At 46.3% G+C, this 17,695-nt stretch overlaps 1 protein-coding gene across 1 annotated transcript in view; it reads left to right on the top strand.

Moving 5' to 3' along the window:
* LOC120018388 (latent-transforming growth factor beta-binding protein 4-like) overlaps positions 1 to 17,341 on the top strand; it is a 49,537-nt gene extending 32,196 nt beyond the window's left edge. Inside the window, exons 10-36 of the mRNA XM_038961560.1 lie at positions 2,029 to 2,157; positions 2,466 to 2,591; positions 2,843 to 2,968; positions 3,155 to 3,274; positions 3,442 to 3,561; positions 3,645 to 3,764; positions 3,898 to 4,017; positions 4,159 to 4,398; positions 4,674 to 4,793; positions 4,957 to 5,076; positions 5,197 to 5,316; positions 5,405 to 5,524; positions 6,704 to 6,829; positions 6,962 to 7,087; positions 7,485 to 7,613; positions 7,823 to 7,948; positions 8,555 to 8,680; positions 8,900 to 9,043; positions 9,344 to 9,601; positions 9,964 to 10,032; positions 10,262 to 10,390; positions 10,516 to 10,662; positions 10,936 to 11,088; positions 11,302 to 11,596; positions 13,301 to 13,584; positions 13,829 to 13,978; positions 15,848 to 17,341. Coding sequence (XP_038817488.1) covers positions 2,029 to 2,157; positions 2,466 to 2,591; positions 2,843 to 2,968; positions 3,155 to 3,274; positions 3,442 to 3,561; positions 3,645 to 3,764; positions 3,898 to 4,017; positions 4,159 to 4,398; positions 4,674 to 4,793; positions 4,957 to 5,076; positions 5,197 to 5,316; positions 5,405 to 5,524; positions 6,704 to 6,829; positions 6,962 to 7,087; positions 7,485 to 7,613; positions 7,823 to 7,948; positions 8,555 to 8,680; positions 8,900 to 9,043; positions 9,344 to 9,601; positions 9,964 to 10,032; positions 10,262 to 10,390; positions 10,516 to 10,662; positions 10,936 to 11,088; positions 11,302 to 11,596; positions 13,301 to 13,584; positions 13,829 to 13,978; positions 15,848 to 15,981 — 3,977 coding nt within the window. The 3' untranslated portion in view covers positions 15,982 to 17,341. The remainder of the gene's footprint in view (positions 1 to 2,028; positions 2,158 to 2,465; positions 2,592 to 2,842; positions 2,969 to 3,154; positions 3,275 to 3,441; positions 3,562 to 3,644; positions 3,765 to 3,897; positions 4,018 to 4,158; positions 4,399 to 4,673; positions 4,794 to 4,956; positions 5,077 to 5,196; positions 5,317 to 5,404; positions 5,525 to 6,703; positions 6,830 to 6,961; positions 7,088 to 7,484; positions 7,614 to 7,822; positions 7,949 to 8,554; positions 8,681 to 8,899; positions 9,044 to 9,343; positions 9,602 to 9,963; positions 10,033 to 10,261; positions 10,391 to 10,515; positions 10,663 to 10,935; positions 11,089 to 11,301; positions 11,597 to 13,300; positions 13,585 to 13,828; positions 13,979 to 15,847) is intronic.
* Positions 17,342 to 17,695: the final 354 nt, after the last annotated feature.

The following is a 17,695-nucleotide window of genomic DNA, read 5'->3' as shown; positions in this document are numbered from 1 at the left end:
AACAGAATAATGAGTGCTTACGAATCACGGGTAGATGGAGTTGAATTCTCTGGTAGCGTCGATTTTTACTGCTGGTTTTATCCACCTTCAAAGACATCAGATGTGTTTCTGGCTCTGGCCTTTTCTGGCTCCACTAGAGAACTTAGCCGACCCTGTCCCACACACGCATGCACACACACACCTCCACTTCAACGTCAACAAAACAAAGGAGATGATTGTGGATTTCAGGAAACAGCAGAGGGAGCACCCCCCTATCCACATCGACGGGACAGCAGTGGAGAAGGTGGAACGTTTTATGTTTCTCGGCGTACACATCACGGACAAACTGAAATGGTCCACCCACACAGACAGTGTGGTGAAGAAGGCGTAACAGCACTTCTTCAACCTCAGGAGGCTGAAGAAATTTGGCTTGTCACCTAAAACCCTCACACTTTAACAGATGCATAATTGAGAGCATCCTGTCGGGTTGGATCACGGCAACTGCACCACCCACAACCGCAAGGCTCTCCAGAGGGTGGTACGGCCTACACAACGCATCACCGGGGGAAAACTACCTGCCCTCCAGGACACCTACAGCACCCGATGTCACAGGAAGGCCAAAAAGATCATCAAGGACAAAAACCACATGAGCCACGGCTTGTTCACCCCACTACCAAACAGAAGGCGAAGTCTGTACAGGTGCATCAAAGCTGGAACCGAGAGACTGAAAAACAGCTTCTATCTCAAGGCCATCAGACTGTTAAACAGCCATCACTAACACAGAGAAGCTGCTGCCTACATACAGACTTTATTGGCCACTTTAATAATGTTTACATATCTTGCGTTACTCATCTCATATGTATATACTGTATTTTATATCATCTATTGCATCTTGCCTATGACGCTCTGTCATTGCTCATCCATATATTTATATGTAAATATTCTTATTCCATTCCTTTACTTAGATTTGTGTGTATTAGGTAGTTGTTGTGTAATTATTAGATTACATATTAGATATTGCTGCACTGTCGGAACTAGAAGCACAAGCATTTCGCTACACTCGCAATATCATCTGCTAACCAATTGTATGTGACCAATAAAAATTTGGTTTGGATTTGATTTGACACACACACACACACACCTCAACTTCAAAACCTCAGTCGATAAAAGGCGTTTTACATTCTTTAATGCACTTTGCAATACAAAGAGAGATTCAAAGAGGGAGTACCCTCACGCAGGAACTCTGGCTCAAGATATAAGCAGTAAACAGATGGGTACAATGCTCTGTTTGTGTCGCAAAACGTTTGCCTAATGTTAGCCAACTGCTCACCACCGGACTGTTAGTTTATCACATGTTGGCAGGTTTGAATCTCAAGGAGGGGCCGTCAAAGAGCTGCTAACTATTTTTCTTGTGAGGGAGGTGACAGTTTTGTGCTGTAACCTGGAATTTAACACTGTTATGCCCACAGCCTGGAATCTGCCCCATAACAAATGAGTTCTGAGACTATAAATCCTCATAATGGTCCCTGAGAAATATATGAGCTGCACTCTTAGAAAAAAAATAAGTGCCATTTCGAACCTTAAAGGGTTGTCCCCATAAGAGAACCCTTTAAAGGACCTTTTTAGGTTCTGGGTAAAACCCTTTTGAGTTCCATGTAAAACCCTTTCCATAGAGGGTTCTACATGGAACCCAAAAGAGTTCTACCTTGAACCAAAAAGGGTTCTCCTATGGGGACAGCCGAAGAACCATTTTTTTCAAAGAGCGTGGAATGGGATGAGTGTATGTCAGAGCTTCGTTGTTCAGCTCTTCAATGTAAACAGAGATCAGGCAGCCAGATGAAATCAGAAGCTCCTCACATCATTCGCCGTGGCTGTGTCATCCCCTCTTCCCTCTCACAACCTCAGGCGGCTGATATGGATGAGATGACTACTAAGATCACACTTTGGAGTCGTTTTTGAAACGGTGACAGACAAGCTGTGTGTGTGTGTGTGTGTGTGTGTGTGTGTGTGTGTGTGTGTGTGTCTACGTGCATCTGATTGGGCGTGCAGTGCGTGGTGTGTGTGAGACCATGCCCCAGGTGTGTGGACAGGGCCGTTGTGTGGACCAGCCCGGAGGGAGACATACCTGCATCTGTAACGAGGGATACCAACTCAACGCTCAGCAGACTCGGTGTCAAGGTGAATGTCGTTTTGTTAGGGCACTGTTGCTAGTTGAACTATTTAGCTACTATTGGGAAGCATCAAACACACATACACATCCCAATGTTGGCTATTCCTGATGCTGTACTGGGCCTCAGCTGTATTTATAGTGTGCGGTCATTGAACATGTGCTAGCTATTATGGATGAGTCAGTTTCAGGCTGGTTACGGTACCACAAGCATCTCACTGCAATCCCCTCCCCTGAGGGGCCGCTTGATTACAACTTGTAGGGTTGGTCAGGCTCCTCTTGACCTCTTTAACCCCAATCATTCCCCCTTTCCTTTCAGACATAGACGAGTGCACGGCGTCTTCTCCGCCCTGCGGAAGCGGCCGCTGCCAGAACACAGAAGGGGGCTACAGGTGCAGCTGTCCCTCTGGATACCAGCCGGGACCCCAGGGCACCAGCTGTATAGGTACAGCCCCGCCCCACTGTACACACCACTCACACACACACGGTCGCTGGCCACGGCAGCTGTGCGCTTGACGTTTATTCAGACAACAGCTACTCTGTATTGTTGGGTATAGAGAGAGACCTGGCATCCCCCTGGAATGCCTTGTGATCTACTTGGAGGTCAAGGGTTAGGAAATGGGGTCTGGTACTCTGGTCAGTGTTCTCTGAGAGTCCCTCGTGGTGTTATTGTTTTCTTCTCATCTGGATCTCTAGATGTCAATGAGTGCCTCCGCACCCCCAGTCCCTGTTCCGTTGGGGAGTGTGACAATACACCAGGCGGCTACAGGTGTGTGTGTCCTGCTGGTTTCAGAGCCAACTTCAAACAGACGCAGTGTCAAGGTAAGAGGGGACGCGTACTCAACATCAGCAGTCAATAAGTATTATTTTCATGATTGTGACTGTTATAAGGAATGTTATGTCGATTGTGATAGCTGTACAGTAGTCCTTGTCATCATTCTAGACGAAAATAGACAACTGTTAACTGTCAAGTCTTTGAGTAAAGGACAAACTTTTTTGGTGGCACAGATATTGACGAGTGTCGGCAGGTTCCGAACCCCTGTAACAACGGCCGCTGTGAGAATATCCCTGGTAGCTTCAAATGTGTCTGCCGCACTGGGTACAAGCTAGAGGGCAACACATGTAAAGGTAAGGAAGCTATCTCTGCATCTATTCAACATTATTTCACTACTGAAGGTGCTGTCCTGTATATGTTGCCGTCTTCACTCACCAACGATTGTGTGATGTTTGTGAAATGATACTATTTGTCAGTTGGACATATTCAACTTCCTGTCTATCATTCTCCCTTTCCCCAGATGTGGATGAGTGTGAGGACCCCTTGAGGTGTCCTGTTCAGGCCTGTGTCAACTCTCCAGGATTATACAAGTGTGTGTCTTGCCCGCCAGGCTTTGGCCTGCTCAACGAGCAATGCTCAGGTAACACCCCTTGTCCTGAAGCAGTCATACACAAAACCAAATAATAACCTTTCACTAACGGTCTGTGTCGCCCCCTGTTGTAGATGTTGACGAGTGCCGTCAGACCCCCAGCCTTTGCACCAATGGTCGTTGTGAGAACACTCCTGGGAGCTACAGGTGTGTTTGCCACACAGGATACAAACTGCAAGGCAAGACCTGCACAGGTACCAGCGATGACTCCACCCAATGTATTTACCTACATTCCCTCTTTTTGAACCTGTCAGCGAAAGGAACAATCAATCTATGGAAAATAAAATTCTGCCCGTCTATTAATGTTCTGGCTCTTATCTGTTTCAGATGTGGATGAGTGTGAGGACCCTTTGAGGTGTCCTGGTCAGGCCTGTGTCAACTCTCAGGGTTCTTACAACTGTGTGTCCTGCAAGCCAGGCTTCAGCATGATCAATGGACAATGCTCAGGTAAAATCCCATTGCCTCTGTGTGTTCTGAGGTATGCCTGTGATTATTTTTTTTTCATCCATCCATTCATTAGTACATCCATTTAGAGTGTATTTGAAATTGGCAACTACCTTTTCAGCAATCTCCTCTCCATTCCTACAGATATAGATGAGTGTGGTCAGACCCCCAGCCCGTGCACCACCGGTCACTGTGAGAACACCCAGGGTAGCTACAGCTGTGCGTGTCTCACTGGCTACAGACTACACGGTGATACCTGTAGAGACGTGGATGAATGTGCAGACCCGTCCCAGTGCCCTGGCCAGGAGTGTGTGAACTCCCTGGGCTCATACAAGTGTGTGTCCTGCAAGCCAGGCTTTGGGCTGGTCGACAGACACTGCACAGGTAGGACACAACATGGCCTTTGTCAACGGGTCCGGGTTAGGGAGGGTTTGGCCGGTAGGGATATCCTTGTCTCAGTATGTAAAAAGAAATGTAAAAATGTAATAAAATGTATGCACTCTACTGTAAGTCGCTCTGGATAAGAGCGTCTGCTAAATGACTAAAATGTAAATGTAAATGTCAACACTCATTCATGTAGATCCGATCACTTACACAATAAGCCGTTTGTAAGCATAAGTATTTTTTTAAATCTTTCGTTCTTTTTGTTGTTGTTGCAGATGTTGACGAGTGCCTCCACATCCCCACTCCCTGTGCTTACGACCGTTGTGAGAATACGGCTGGAAGCTACAAGTGTGCGTGCCGATCTGGCTTCAGGCTACAGGGCAACACCTGCGGAGGTGAGACTGCACGTTGAACATGCACATTACTTCAGCCGATGAAGAGCAGTCAAATGTGTGACTTCCTTTAGCACGTAATCGAGTGAAACGCTACTAGATGTGGCCTTTGTTCTGTCGACTTCATTAAGAGATTGTAAAGAATAACATCTGTTGGCTTCTCCAGATGTGGATGAGTGTGAGAACGCTCTGCAGTGTCCTGGTCAGGAGTGCATCAACTCTGAGGGCTCCTTCAAATGTGTGGCATGTAGCCCAGGCTTTGAGGCTGGAAACGGACAGTGTACAGGTGAACAACCTTCTCAACCACACACACACACACAGAGAAACACAGAGACAAACACACACACACACATTTGTATTCCATATTGTTAATTGTATCAATACTGATGTTAATTCTTTCACACAGATATCGATGAGTGTCGCCAGACCTCCAACCTATGTGCCAACGGTCGCTGTGAAAACACCCCGGGTAGCTACCAGTGTGTTTGTCGCACCGGGTTCAAACTACAGGACAGCATCTGTATTGGTAAGGCTGCATGTGTCTGTCTTTTACATGATGACTCATGCTCCATATCACTCTGTTAGATGTGTGACCTCCACTTGCTTCATTTTAGACATTGATGAATGTGAAGACCCCTCACAGTGTCCTGGGCAACGGTGTGTGAATTCTGAAGGCTCCTACAAGTGTGTCGCCTGCAAAGCTGGCCACGGTATGCAAGATGGGTTATGCGCAGGTAAGACTAGCTGTCTGTTAGGCAGTATATCAAGTAAAATCAAGGCATTCTGTCCATGTAGTCGACATGTTTTTTCAAGGTGTTTTGCTGCTCTCACACTTGCCTGTTGCATTTGTTTCTGGGAAGGAAGGCCATGGCTCTTTTACAGCCAAGGGGAGGAGGTGATTTGTAAACGGCGGCAGATTTCTGTCTAATAAGGAAACACGTTTTCAAAGAGATTAAATGAGTCAATGTTGAACTCTGCAGAATGAGACAGGAGATGCTTCTCACCAGACCAAAATTAGCGCCAAACTCTTTTTCACACACGCCTTCCACTTGAGATTGCGTTCCATTCATACTGCTTTATGGAATCAGACAATCATATCACTAACACTGTTGGTGTTATTGGTGATGCAGCTTGACTAAGACAGTCGCCATAGTAAAGTTTGCTGCAGAATCGAGCCGTTTCAACAGCTGTTTATATAAACTGCACAGAGCAATGTGACCGGGCAATTTTTCATTATCCTACAGTAGGTGATGAGTGAGCAAAGGGGGTTGGCCACCCATTGGCCTTCTAGCCCCAGTTCCACACTGCAGTCAGCACTCTCCTCAGCATTCCTCTCCTCTTCTCTCCTCACTTCACCCTTGCTGGCTTCTGTTACTCCTCTTACTCACTTCCAAGCAGTTTTTTGTCCCGTGGGACACACAAATCATCAGCCCTAGTATCATTTCAGGACACCGTGCTCCATCCCACCAGGGTTCATTGCCTCTACCTAAAAAAACAAGAGACCACATTAAAAATGCATATGAATGTACTGTTTCTGCTGTGATATGAGAATCACTCAGAGGTATTCAATAGAAGTCTGGCTGTTGGACTGGGCCGATGTGCGCCAATAGAGTCTGCAACAGATGTTTAGACTTCAAAGGGGATAGCGTGTAAATCAAAAACACCTTGGGTATGGATGTAACACTTGGGAATGGATGGATGACTCGTTGGCGAGGTTTCACTGTCAAAAGGTTATATCCATAAGGGACAGAATCGATTGGTGCTGTGTTGATTTAAGAGAAACCACTTGAATGCTGTTTAACCCCTATTAGGGGGGACAGAAAGGCCTATACATGAAGCAGTGGTGTGTGTGTGTGTGTGCGTGCCAGTACCAATGAGCACCCCCCCTCTCTCCCTTCCTCTCCCTTCCTCAGATGTGGATGAATGCCAGAGCCCTGACACCTGTGGTGTAGCGAGGCTGTGCGTGAACACGGACGGCTCCTACCGCTGTGACTGTCAGCCAGGCTACAGAACCGCTGGCCTCGGACGCCAGTGTAGAGGTCAGTACCGACGACGGTGATAAGCGCTACAATGTCAGTGATGTGATTTGATAATGTGTATATACCACGCTGCGGGTCGCTGTCTCTTTTCTGTGTCATATTGTAGCGCGGGTTTGTCTTGTCTCTTCACAGACGTCAATGAGTGTCTAGAGGGGGAGTACTGCTTCCCAAAGGGAGAGTGTGTGAACACAGAGGGCTCCTACCGCTGTGTGTGCTCCCAGGGATACACCACCAGCAGCAACGGAAGCTCCTGCCTGGGTGAGGCCTCTACGCCATCTCGTACACACGCACACACACCTAAGTCCCACTGGCATTGCTGTAGGCTACTCTTAAACCTGCAGAATGGAGAAGTCTCTACTCATGACATAGACACAACACGTATGGGTTGTTTACTCTGCAATTTAAACTGCCCATTAACTTTGACAACTCTTAGCAGGGCTATACTAGTAATCACTTATAATTATAATCACTTCTACAAATAATCACTTATCGGCTACTTTACACAGATGATATTGCTCATAGCCTCTCACACAGTGAATGACATCAAATGAAACGACATGGGCACAACGTCATGATAAAGGATTGCTTAGCTTGGCGGTAGGCACAGCGGGGTTGTCTGTGGTGATGTAATGGCGTGTTGTCATTGCGGGTCCAGATGTGGATGAGTGTGCCAGGTCAGGCCCGGGGGCGTGCCAGGATGGGCGCTGTGTCAACACAGAGGGCTCCTACCAGTGCCAGTGCCAAGTGGGATTCACCACCAACCCAGAGAAGACAGCCTGTCTGGGTAACTCAACACCTCAACTACTCTGCACTGTTCATCATCCACCGTAGACAGACCATTGAAAACGTGTGTTCCTTACGAAACTACGTGTCCCTTTATGTAACACGCACAGCTTTCGAGCCTATGGGGATGCTGAAGTGTGTGTGTGTGTGGGTGTGGGTGTGGGTGTGTGTGTGTGTGTGTGTGTGTGATCCCCCCTCTCTCTCCCCCAGATGTAGATGAGTGCTCAGAGGGAGCAGTGTGTCGGTCACAACGTTGTGAGAACACCATTGGCTCCTACCGCTGTATCACCTCCTGTGAGCCGGGCTACCGGGTCACCCGCACCGGAGAGTGCGTCGGTCAGTTCCATCTCTTCATCATCCTCATCGACTTCATCCTTTACTAAGTCTGGTCCACATATAAGAATGTATTTTTTTGATTATTCTCTTATTTATTAATCCACTTTATTTATTATGCTACTGAGAGGTCCAGTGGAACTCAATCAATAGAGATTGAATGCCGTCCTCACTATACTGTCATACAGTTTAGCCATGATAGTTTGTGTAGGAATGGTTGGCAGGTTGGACACAGATGTGGGATTCAGGCTGAGGGCGGGCCGTAAGGGGTTGGTCATCATGGCAGCTGTGTTTGATTGATGTGTTCGGGTTGGAGGCTTTCACCGTGCAGATGCTCAGTCACAAGACTGCCGTTCGCCTTTCCTTGCCAAGATATGCATCTGTAACACACACAGACCGACACACACACACACATTATGAAAAAGATCTAGGGATGGATCTCATTGTGTTGTTTTCACCAAACTGTTGCTTTATACCTTTAAATAATTGAATCAAGTGTATCCTTCTAACTATAATAAAGACAGTGACCATGCTAGAGACCATATTTCAGATTCATATAGGAGTGATGTCATCTCTCTCCCCACTTCTGTTTCTTCTTCTCTCCCACAGATATCAATGAGTGTGCCAATGAAACTGTATGCGGGGAGCATGCATTCTGCCAGAACCTAATTGGAACATACCAGTGCATGTGTGACCAGGGCTACACAGCCACCAGCGATGGGAAGGGATGTGTGGGTACGTCTCAACACCGGTGCACGAGTCTCTGATAAGAGTACAAACGTTACCATTCTGCTGTCCTATCATCTGTCATTGTCTTTGCTTGATTTAGCCTACATGGTTATACCTTTTCGACCCATATTTTTCTTTCTCTCTCTCTCGCTCTCCTTTCTCTCCATCTCTTTCTCACACACTATTTCTCTCTCTTTCTCTATCTCTCTCTCTCTCTCTCTCTAGATGAAAACGAGTGTGAGACTATGCAGGGCGTGTGTGGCGCGGCGCGCTGTGAGAATGTGGATGGTTCCTTCATGTGTGAGTGTCCAGGAGAGGGGGAGGAGTTTGATACGCGCTCAGGACAGTGCCTCAGCACACCCCGACCAGGTACTGTACGCTGTCCAACACTATTGTGCTTTTCGAGGATTATCTAGATAAGCTTGTTTTTTACCGTACGAAAATCTACATTTCTACTCCCTGATGGGAATAACACTTTCCCTGCTTCAAATGCCATCACAGTTTTATTGGCATTTAACATCAGTTTGTGCAACAAGTGCCCATTCAAATACCTTGACGTTGCTGCCCCCTGCTGTTCATGAGGGAACGCTACATTGTCTTGGTGGTCAGCAACGCAGCCGTAACCACACGCACCTCAACCCTCAAACATCACATCCACGTGTCTCACAGGTCGTCCAGCATTCCCTGGCGGCGGCTCCTCTTCTTCGTCTTCCTCCACCACCGGTCTCGGTCCCCAGCGTTGGCTCGATGCGTCCCAGCTGCCCCCTGCCCGGCCTGGCGAGTTGAGGGAGTGCTACTACAACACCGAGGAGCAGAGCTCGTGCAGCGTGCTGGCCCGCAACACCACCCAGCAGGAGTGCTGCTGCACCGTGGGCCAGGGCTGGGGCATGGGCTGCCAGTATGACCCCTGTCCTCAGCTAGGCACAGGTAGGGACCAGTGATCAACACTGATGTCAATAGTATGTCTATGGTATGACTATGTCTCTCGCACAGGAGGATGGTGGCATCTTAATTGGGGAGAACAGTCTCGTGGTAATGGCATCAAATACATCAAACACATGGTTTCCATGTGTTTGATGCCATTCCGTTTGCTCCATGTCGGCCATTACGTTGAGCTGTTCTCCCCTCAGCAGCCTCCTGTCACCTCTAGGGTGTATAAGACTAAAGTCAATATGTATGTCTATGGTAGACTCCTGGAGTTACATCCCCCTCAGAAAAAGCTATCCCTGATGTCGTGAAGTGTTCCTTTCTGATATGTCTTGTTGTTGTTTCCTGTGGGTGCTGTCCAGCCGAGCACCAGGCGTTGTGCCCCAGCGGACGAGGATATGTTACCGGGCCAGGAGCATTTAGCTACAAAGGTAACTACACTGCAGGTAGCGGTTAGAGCATTCGGGCCGGTAACCCGAAAGGTTACTAGTTCAAGTCCCTGAGCCGACTAATTGAAAAATCTGTCGATCTGGCCTTGAGCGAGGCACTTAAACTCTCATTTCTCCAGAGTTGCTGTCAATAATGGCTGATTTTGACACACATGATTTGTAGTCATGCTTGACCTGTACCTATAATCCAGGCCTTTCTCTCCTCTCACAGATGTGGATGAGTGTAAGCTGTTCCACCCTGAGGTGTGTAAGAGCGGTGTATGTGTCAACAACATCCCTGGCTACTCCTGCTACTGCACCATTGGCTACTACTACGACGACGTGTTTCTGGAGTGCATCGGTTAGCGGCCTTTCTTTATCAGTGATATTGGGCTGTTTTGACCCAGACTTTATAATTTATGATTGAACTTAATGGGATGTACATAATGGGTAGGTTCCTAAAATCTCATCTCTCTCTCTCTGTAGATGTTGATGAGTGTGAGGCAGGGGAGGACAGCTGTCCAGGGGGAATCTGCCTCAACATATTAGGCTCATACTTCTGTTCCTGCGAGCCCCCTCTTGTGTTGGACGACACTCGGCGCAGCTGTGTCAATTCCACTGGCCTCGCCGTGGGTAAGACTACACACACTGGGAGACGGGAGTCCCCAATCACTCTCACCTTATGAGTCCACACTACTCAAATGTCACTTATTAGCTCAAGCTGTGAGATCTCTCACAATCTCTCTCCTCCTTTTCCCCATCTATCATTTCCTCGTTTTTCCCACCTCCCCTTCTCCATCTTTCTTTGCCTCTCTTTATCCATCTTGCTTTTTATTCATCTAACTGTCTCTCTTTTTCATCTCACCCTTCCCCTCCTAATTCCTGTCTTATCCCTACTGTCTCCAGATGAGAACCTATCGTTCTGCTGGGAGTATGTCACAGCAGACCTAGTGTGTCAGAGCCCCCTGCTGGGCAGACAGGTCACCTTCACTGAGTGCTGCTGTCTGTATGGAGAGGGCTGGGGACTGCAGTGTGCTCTGTGTCCTGCCAGAGACTCAGGTACTACTGGACTGACCGCACACTCACTGATGCGCTACTACGGCCACGCTGAATGTGGATGAGTATTTACATTGAACAATCCGCTGTGTTAGCATTTTTTTCATAAGATGGAAGCAAAATGGCGCCCTGTGTTGCGAAACAGTGTTGTGTTTATGGGCATGTTTAAAGTGTCATTTTTGGTCTACGCCTCTTTTCCTTCTCTCCCTCTGTCAGAGGACTATGACGCTCGCTGTAACGTCTTCCTGAGGCTCCCAGAGTTCCCTCCCCCCTTCCCTGACCGCTACGGGCCGGACCCAGGGCCAGGACCCGGCAGAGGAGGAGGAGTGGGGTATCGCGTGCCCTATGGACCGGACTCCTTCCCAGACCCCATCCCCCGCAGGCCTGAGTACCCCCAGCCTGACTATGACGACTACACACCACCAGGGGGCAGCAGGTCTGGCTTCAGAAGCAGAACGCCCAGCACGTTCAGCGTCCCAGAGAGCCCATACAGACGGCCCTCAGGATACATGTAACACGCTGCCCTTTTCACCACAGTCACTCATTCACATATACAGTGGGGCAAAAAAGTATTTAGTCAGCCACCAATTGTGCAAGTTCTCCCACTTAAAAAGATGAGAGAGGCCTGTAATTTTCATCATAGGTACACTTCAACTATGACAGACAAAATGAGAAAAACAAAATCCGGAAAATCACATTGTAGGATTTTTTATGAATTTATTTGCAAATTATGGTGGAAAATAAGTATTTGGTCAATAACAAAAGTTTATCTCAATACTTTGTTATATACCCTTTGTTGGCAATGACAGAGGTCAAACGTTTTCTGTAAGTCTTCACAAGGTTTTCACACACTGTTGCTGGTATTTTGGCCAATTCCTCCATGCAGATCTCCTCTAGAGCAGTGATGTTTTGGGGCTGTTGCTGGTTAACACGGACTTTCAACTCCCTCCAAAGATTTTTTATGGGGTTGAGATCTGGAGACTGGCTAGGCCACTCCAGGACCTTGAAATGCTTCTTACGAAGCCACTCCTTCGTTGCCCGGGCGGTGTGTTTGGGATCATTGTCATGCTGAAAGACCCAGCCACGTTTCATCTTCAATGCCCTTGCTGATGGAAGGAGGTTTTCACTCAAAATCTCACGATACATGGCCCCATTCATTCTTTCCTTTACACGGATCAGTCGTCCTGGTCCCTTTGCAGAAAAACAGCCCCAAAGCATGATGTTTCCACCCCCATGCTTCACAGTAGGTATGGTGTTCTTTGGATGCAACTCAGCATTCTTTGTCCTCCAGACACGACGAGTTGAGTTTTTACCAAAATGTTCTATTTTGGTTTCATCTGACCATATGACATTCTCCCAATCTTCTTCTGGATCATCCAAATGCTCTCTAGCAAACTTCAGACGGGCCTGGACATACTGGCTTAAGCAGGGGGACACGTCTGGCACTGCAGGATTTGAGTCCCTGGCGGCGTAGTGTGTTACTGATGGTAGGCTTTGTTACTTTGGTCCCAGCTCTCTGCAGGTCATTCACTAGGTCCCCCCGTGTGGTTCTGGGATTTTTGCTCACCGTTCTTGTGATCATTTTGACCCCACGGGGTGAGATCTTGCGTGGAGCCCCAGATCGAGGGAGATTATCAGTGGTCTTGTATGTCTTCCATTTCCTAATAATTGCTCCCACAGTTGATTTCTTCAAACCAAGCTGCTTACCTATTGCAGATTCAGTCTTCCCAGCCTGGTGCAGGTCTACAATTTTGTTTCTGGTGTCCTTTGACAGCTCTTTGGTCTTGGCCATAGTGGAGTTTGGAGTGTGACTGTTTGAGGATGTGGACAGGTGTCTTTTATACTGATAACAAGTTCAAACAGGTGCCATTAATACAGGTAACGAGTGGAGGACAGAGGAGCCTCTTAAAGAAGAAGTTACAGGTCTGTGAGAGCCAGAAACCTTGCTTGTTTGTAGGTGACCAAATACTTATTTTCCACCATAATTTGCAAATAAATTCATTAAAAATCCTACAATGTGATTTTCTGGATTTTCTTTTCTCATTTTGTCTGTCATAGTTGAAGTGTACCTATGATGACAATTACAGGCCTCTCTCATCTTTTTAAGTGGGAGAACTTGCACAATTGGTGGCTGACTAAATACTTTTTTGCCCCACTGTATCATGTAAGACGCAACATATATTCTCATCAAACATGTTGGATTTCTCCCTCCCAGTCCTGAGCGGCACTATGACGAGGACGACTACGGCCCGCCTGATGCTCCTCCGAGACCCCATTTCCGGACCCTCCCAGACCCTCGTTCTGAGCTTGCCTTTGGGGCGCGACCCCTTCCCCCCAGCCGAGAGGGCCTCCCTCTGAGTCTGGCCCCCCTCCCGGACAGTGACCCCTATAGTGAGGAGGAGAGGCCAGAACCCTGGCGTGTGGGACCCCCTTTCCCTCCGTTCCCTGACAGACAGGGGCCAGGTGGTGGTGGTGGTGGCCCACGGAGAGTCTATGAGAGTAAGCCCTCTCTTATTGTGCATTACTGGATTTACTGTTGTAACTGTAGCCCCTAGGGCTTTCAATAGGTCAAATTAGTAGTCTTGCTGGAAGGCACTACTATCATTTTGCAAATGCTGCTGCATTACCCAAAATATTTCACATTCATTTTAATATGTGAACTTAACCTAGGCCCTGTGAAGAATGCTTGTTTGATTAGCTATCTGTTCATAGTTCTGACCATCTCCTCCTCTCCCCGCTCCAGGACGATATGAGCCGTATGCAGGCCTGAGCACAGAGGACTGTGGGATACTGCACGGCTGTGAGAACGGCAGGTGTATCCGGGTGGCGGAGGGATACACGTGTGACTGCTACGAGGGCTACGAGCTGGACATGACCTCCATGGCCTGCATAGGTAGGTATCCCTCCTCACACAATCCACAAGACAAACCCTTCAACTATTCGCAATTGTCTATATGCAAAACTCCCTGCCTTTCACTTGTCCTTCGGACCTTATGCCTTTAAATCTATTCTCAGATTGACATTTATGTTACAGTAAAATCTTTAGATTTACCAGTGCAATGGAGAACCTAGAAATGTCATAGATTTTGTATAGATTTACCGTTTTACACATCTACCAGAACATACAGTGCATTCGGAATGTATTCAGACCCCTTCACTTTTCCCACATTTTGTTACATTACAGCCTTATTGTAAAATGGATTCATTTATATTTTTTCCTCATCAATCTACACACAACACCCCATAATGACAAAGCAAAAAAAACAGTTTTTTAGACATTTTCCCACATTTATTAAAAATAAAAACAGAAATACCTTATTTACATAAGTATTCAGACCCTTTACTATGAGACTCGAAATTGAGCTCAGGTGCATCCTGTTTCCATTGATCATCCTTGAGATGTTTCTACAACTTGATTGTAGTCCACCTGTGGTAAATTCAATTGATTGGACATCATTTGGAAAGGCACACACCTGTCTATATTATAAGGTCCCACAGTTGACAGTGCATGTCAGAGCAAAAACCAAGCCATGAGGTCGAAGGAATTGTCTGTAGAGCTCCGAGACAGGATTGAGTGAGGCACAGATCTGGGGAAGGGTACCAAAAAATGTCTGCTGCATTGAAGGTCCCCAAGAACACAGTGGCCTCCATCATTCTTAAATGGAAGAAGTTTGGAACCACTAAGACTCTTCCTAGAGTTGGCCGCCTGTCCAAACTGAGCAATCAGGGGAGAAGGGCCTTGGACAGAGAGGTGACCAAGAACCCAATGGTCACTGACAGAGCTCCAGAGTTCCTCTGTGGAGATGGGAGAACTTTCCTGAAGGACAACCGTCTCTGCAGCACTCCACCAATCAGTCCTTTATGGTAGCCTGGCCAGACGGAAGACACTCCTCAGTAAAAGGCACATGACAGCCCGCTTGGAGTTTGCCAAAAGGCACCTAAAGGACTCTGACCATGAGAAACAAGATTCTCGGGTCAGATGAAACCAAGATTTAACTCTTTGGCCTGAATGCCAAGCGTCACTTCTGGAGGAAACTAGGCGCCGCTCATCACCTGGCCAATACCATCCCTACAGTGAAGCATGGTGGTGGCAGCATCATGCTGTGGGGATGTTTTTCAGTGGCAGCGACTGTGTAACTAAGGATCGAGGGAAAGATGAACGGAGCAAAGTACAGAGAGATCCTTGATGAAAACCTGTTCCAGAGCGCTCAGGACCTCAGACTGGGGCGAAGGTTCACCTTCCAACAGGACAACGACCCTAAGCACACAGCCAAGACAACGGGACAAGTCTCTGAATGTCCTTGAGTGGCCTAGCCAGAGCCTGGACTTGAACCCAATCAAACATCCAACCTAATAGAGCTTGAGAGGATCTGCAGAGAGAATGGGAGAAACTCTGCAAATACAGGTGTGCCAAGCTTGTAGCGTCATACCCAAGTAGACTCGAGGCTGTCATCGCTGCCAAAGATACTTCAACAAAGTACTGAGTAAAGGGTCTGAATACTTATGTAAATGTAATATTTCCTTATTTATCTATTTTTGAAGCAAAAATGTCTAAAAAAAATGTGTTTGCTTTGTTATTATGGGGTATTTTGTGTACCGTAGATTGACAAGGGGGAGAAAAAACACAATATGATCCATTTTAGGCTGTAACGTAAAACAAAATTTGGAAAAGTGAAGGGGTTGCACTGTACACACATTTGGACGTTCACTGATTCACATGCATGTGTTTTCAATTGTGTCTTTGTTCTGCTTCTATGCCCAGACATCAATGAATGTGTGGATCCTGACAACGCGTGTGCGAACGGCCAATGCATCGACACAGACGGCTCCTATCGCTGTGTGTGTCACCGAGGCTACGTCATGTCTCGTCGGCCCAACCGCTGTGTGGCGGCATAACACAGCTACTACTTTGAACATTGTCTTCCCCCACTCATCAGTCCTATCTGCTACTGGGGAAGTGTTACATCTGGCCTATACACGCTCTGTCAGGGGCTCACGAAAGTACCTGTCCATTTTCTGACCTGAGAGAAAAGCTGAGAGGGTTGTTCTCTGAAGAAAACGTCAACTTACTAACTGACGTACAGTGTCTGAGATAGATTTGAGTCCATAGAACTCTGATATTAATACGGTTTGAGTTCTATACAGCACACACAACTCATTATACATACACATGAGCTCAACTAAGCACAGACACTCGAGACTGCTATTTTAAGCAGGTAAATAAATATGTCCATTGGCCAAACCTTTCCTTTGATGTTGAAATGCATAGTTGTGAAAAAGAGGTTAACGTACATTGTGCAGAATCCTAACGATAAGAACACGTATCTAAAGGTAGGATCCAGCCCATTGAGATTGCTCACTTTGAGCTCGATCATGATCAACACACCGTGTTCTATGTCTAGACCTGAGGCAGACAGGAACCATTGAATGGAGCCAGTGTAGTCTCTAAGATAAAGACGACAAGCTACCGCCACAGACGAGCAGAGCCTTTGTCTAAGACAGAATCTCTGTCTGTGGATGTTTTGTTAACGAACGCTCTCTTCAGCTGGAATGTACAGAAAACACATCACGACATCGCTGAACCAAATGTCTATTCCTCTAAAATGTCAGTGACTTGTATTCTCTCCATTTGTTGATTTTACAAGCCCACTGATGTTTATGATTGCTTCTTGTATTAATTTATGCTGTTTAAAGTTAAGTTGCTCTTTATGTATTGATAACTTTTATTATTTTATAGAAATGTATATGCGGACGAGGAAGCTACACATCACTGACGTGTCTGTACATTTACTTCTTTAGACTTTTGTAGCCAATTTGGATTTTTTTTTTTTTTACATGAGAATCGAATGTACCTGAAAACTGATATAAGATAGTTGACTTTGTATTCACAATTTGAAATGTTGTTTGTGTGATCAAAACACAATCAGTGATAAAATACCATGTACATATTTACAATTGAGAACTTTTTTACCAAATGGTATCTGTTTCAGTGAGTAGAACCTTCTCTGTAAATGTTCCTACTTCCTGATGTAGTTTACAAGCTGAAACAAACCCGAAAGCATTTCCACCTTTCAGCACCTAAAGATGTATAACACTATGCACTGTATTTGTGGATGACGTAGCTGTTGTGTACTTTTTACTCACAACTTTGTACATTTTTTAAATTTGTTTCAGGTATTTGTTAATTGTTTTGTCAGTGATTTTTGTATCATTATTGCTATGAAAACTATTTGAAAATATATTTGCACACTTTCCATTCCAAGTGGCTTTTGGATCTCATTCATTGTGACATTCATCGTATACACTTTTACTTTACAAGGTAGTTGTTATAAAGTAGTAACATATTGGAAGCTGGTTCAGTATTGGGAGTAAACCAGTGGTGTAGGTATAACACAGTATTTTGATTTAGCCTGACGACTCAAACTAAATTATTCCGCTGTTCTGTCGTTCACTACATACAGTGGGGCAAAAAAGTATTTAGTCAGCCACCAATTGTGCAAGATCTATCACTTAAAAAGATGAGAGAGGCCTGTAATTTTCATCATAGGTACACTTCAACTATGACAGACAAAATGAGAGAAAAAAAATCCAGAAAATCACATTGTAGGAT

Source organism: Salvelinus namaycush, chromosome 23, assembly GCF_016432855.1.
Source record: "Salvelinus namaycush isolate Seneca chromosome 23, SaNama_1.0, whole genome shotgun sequence".
NCBI lineage: Eukaryota > Metazoa > Chordata > Actinopteri > Salmoniformes > Salmonidae > Salvelinus > Salvelinus namaycush.
The sequence above is the reverse complement of the archived record's forward strand: the minus strand, read 5'-3'. Positions and strand labels throughout refer to the sequence as shown.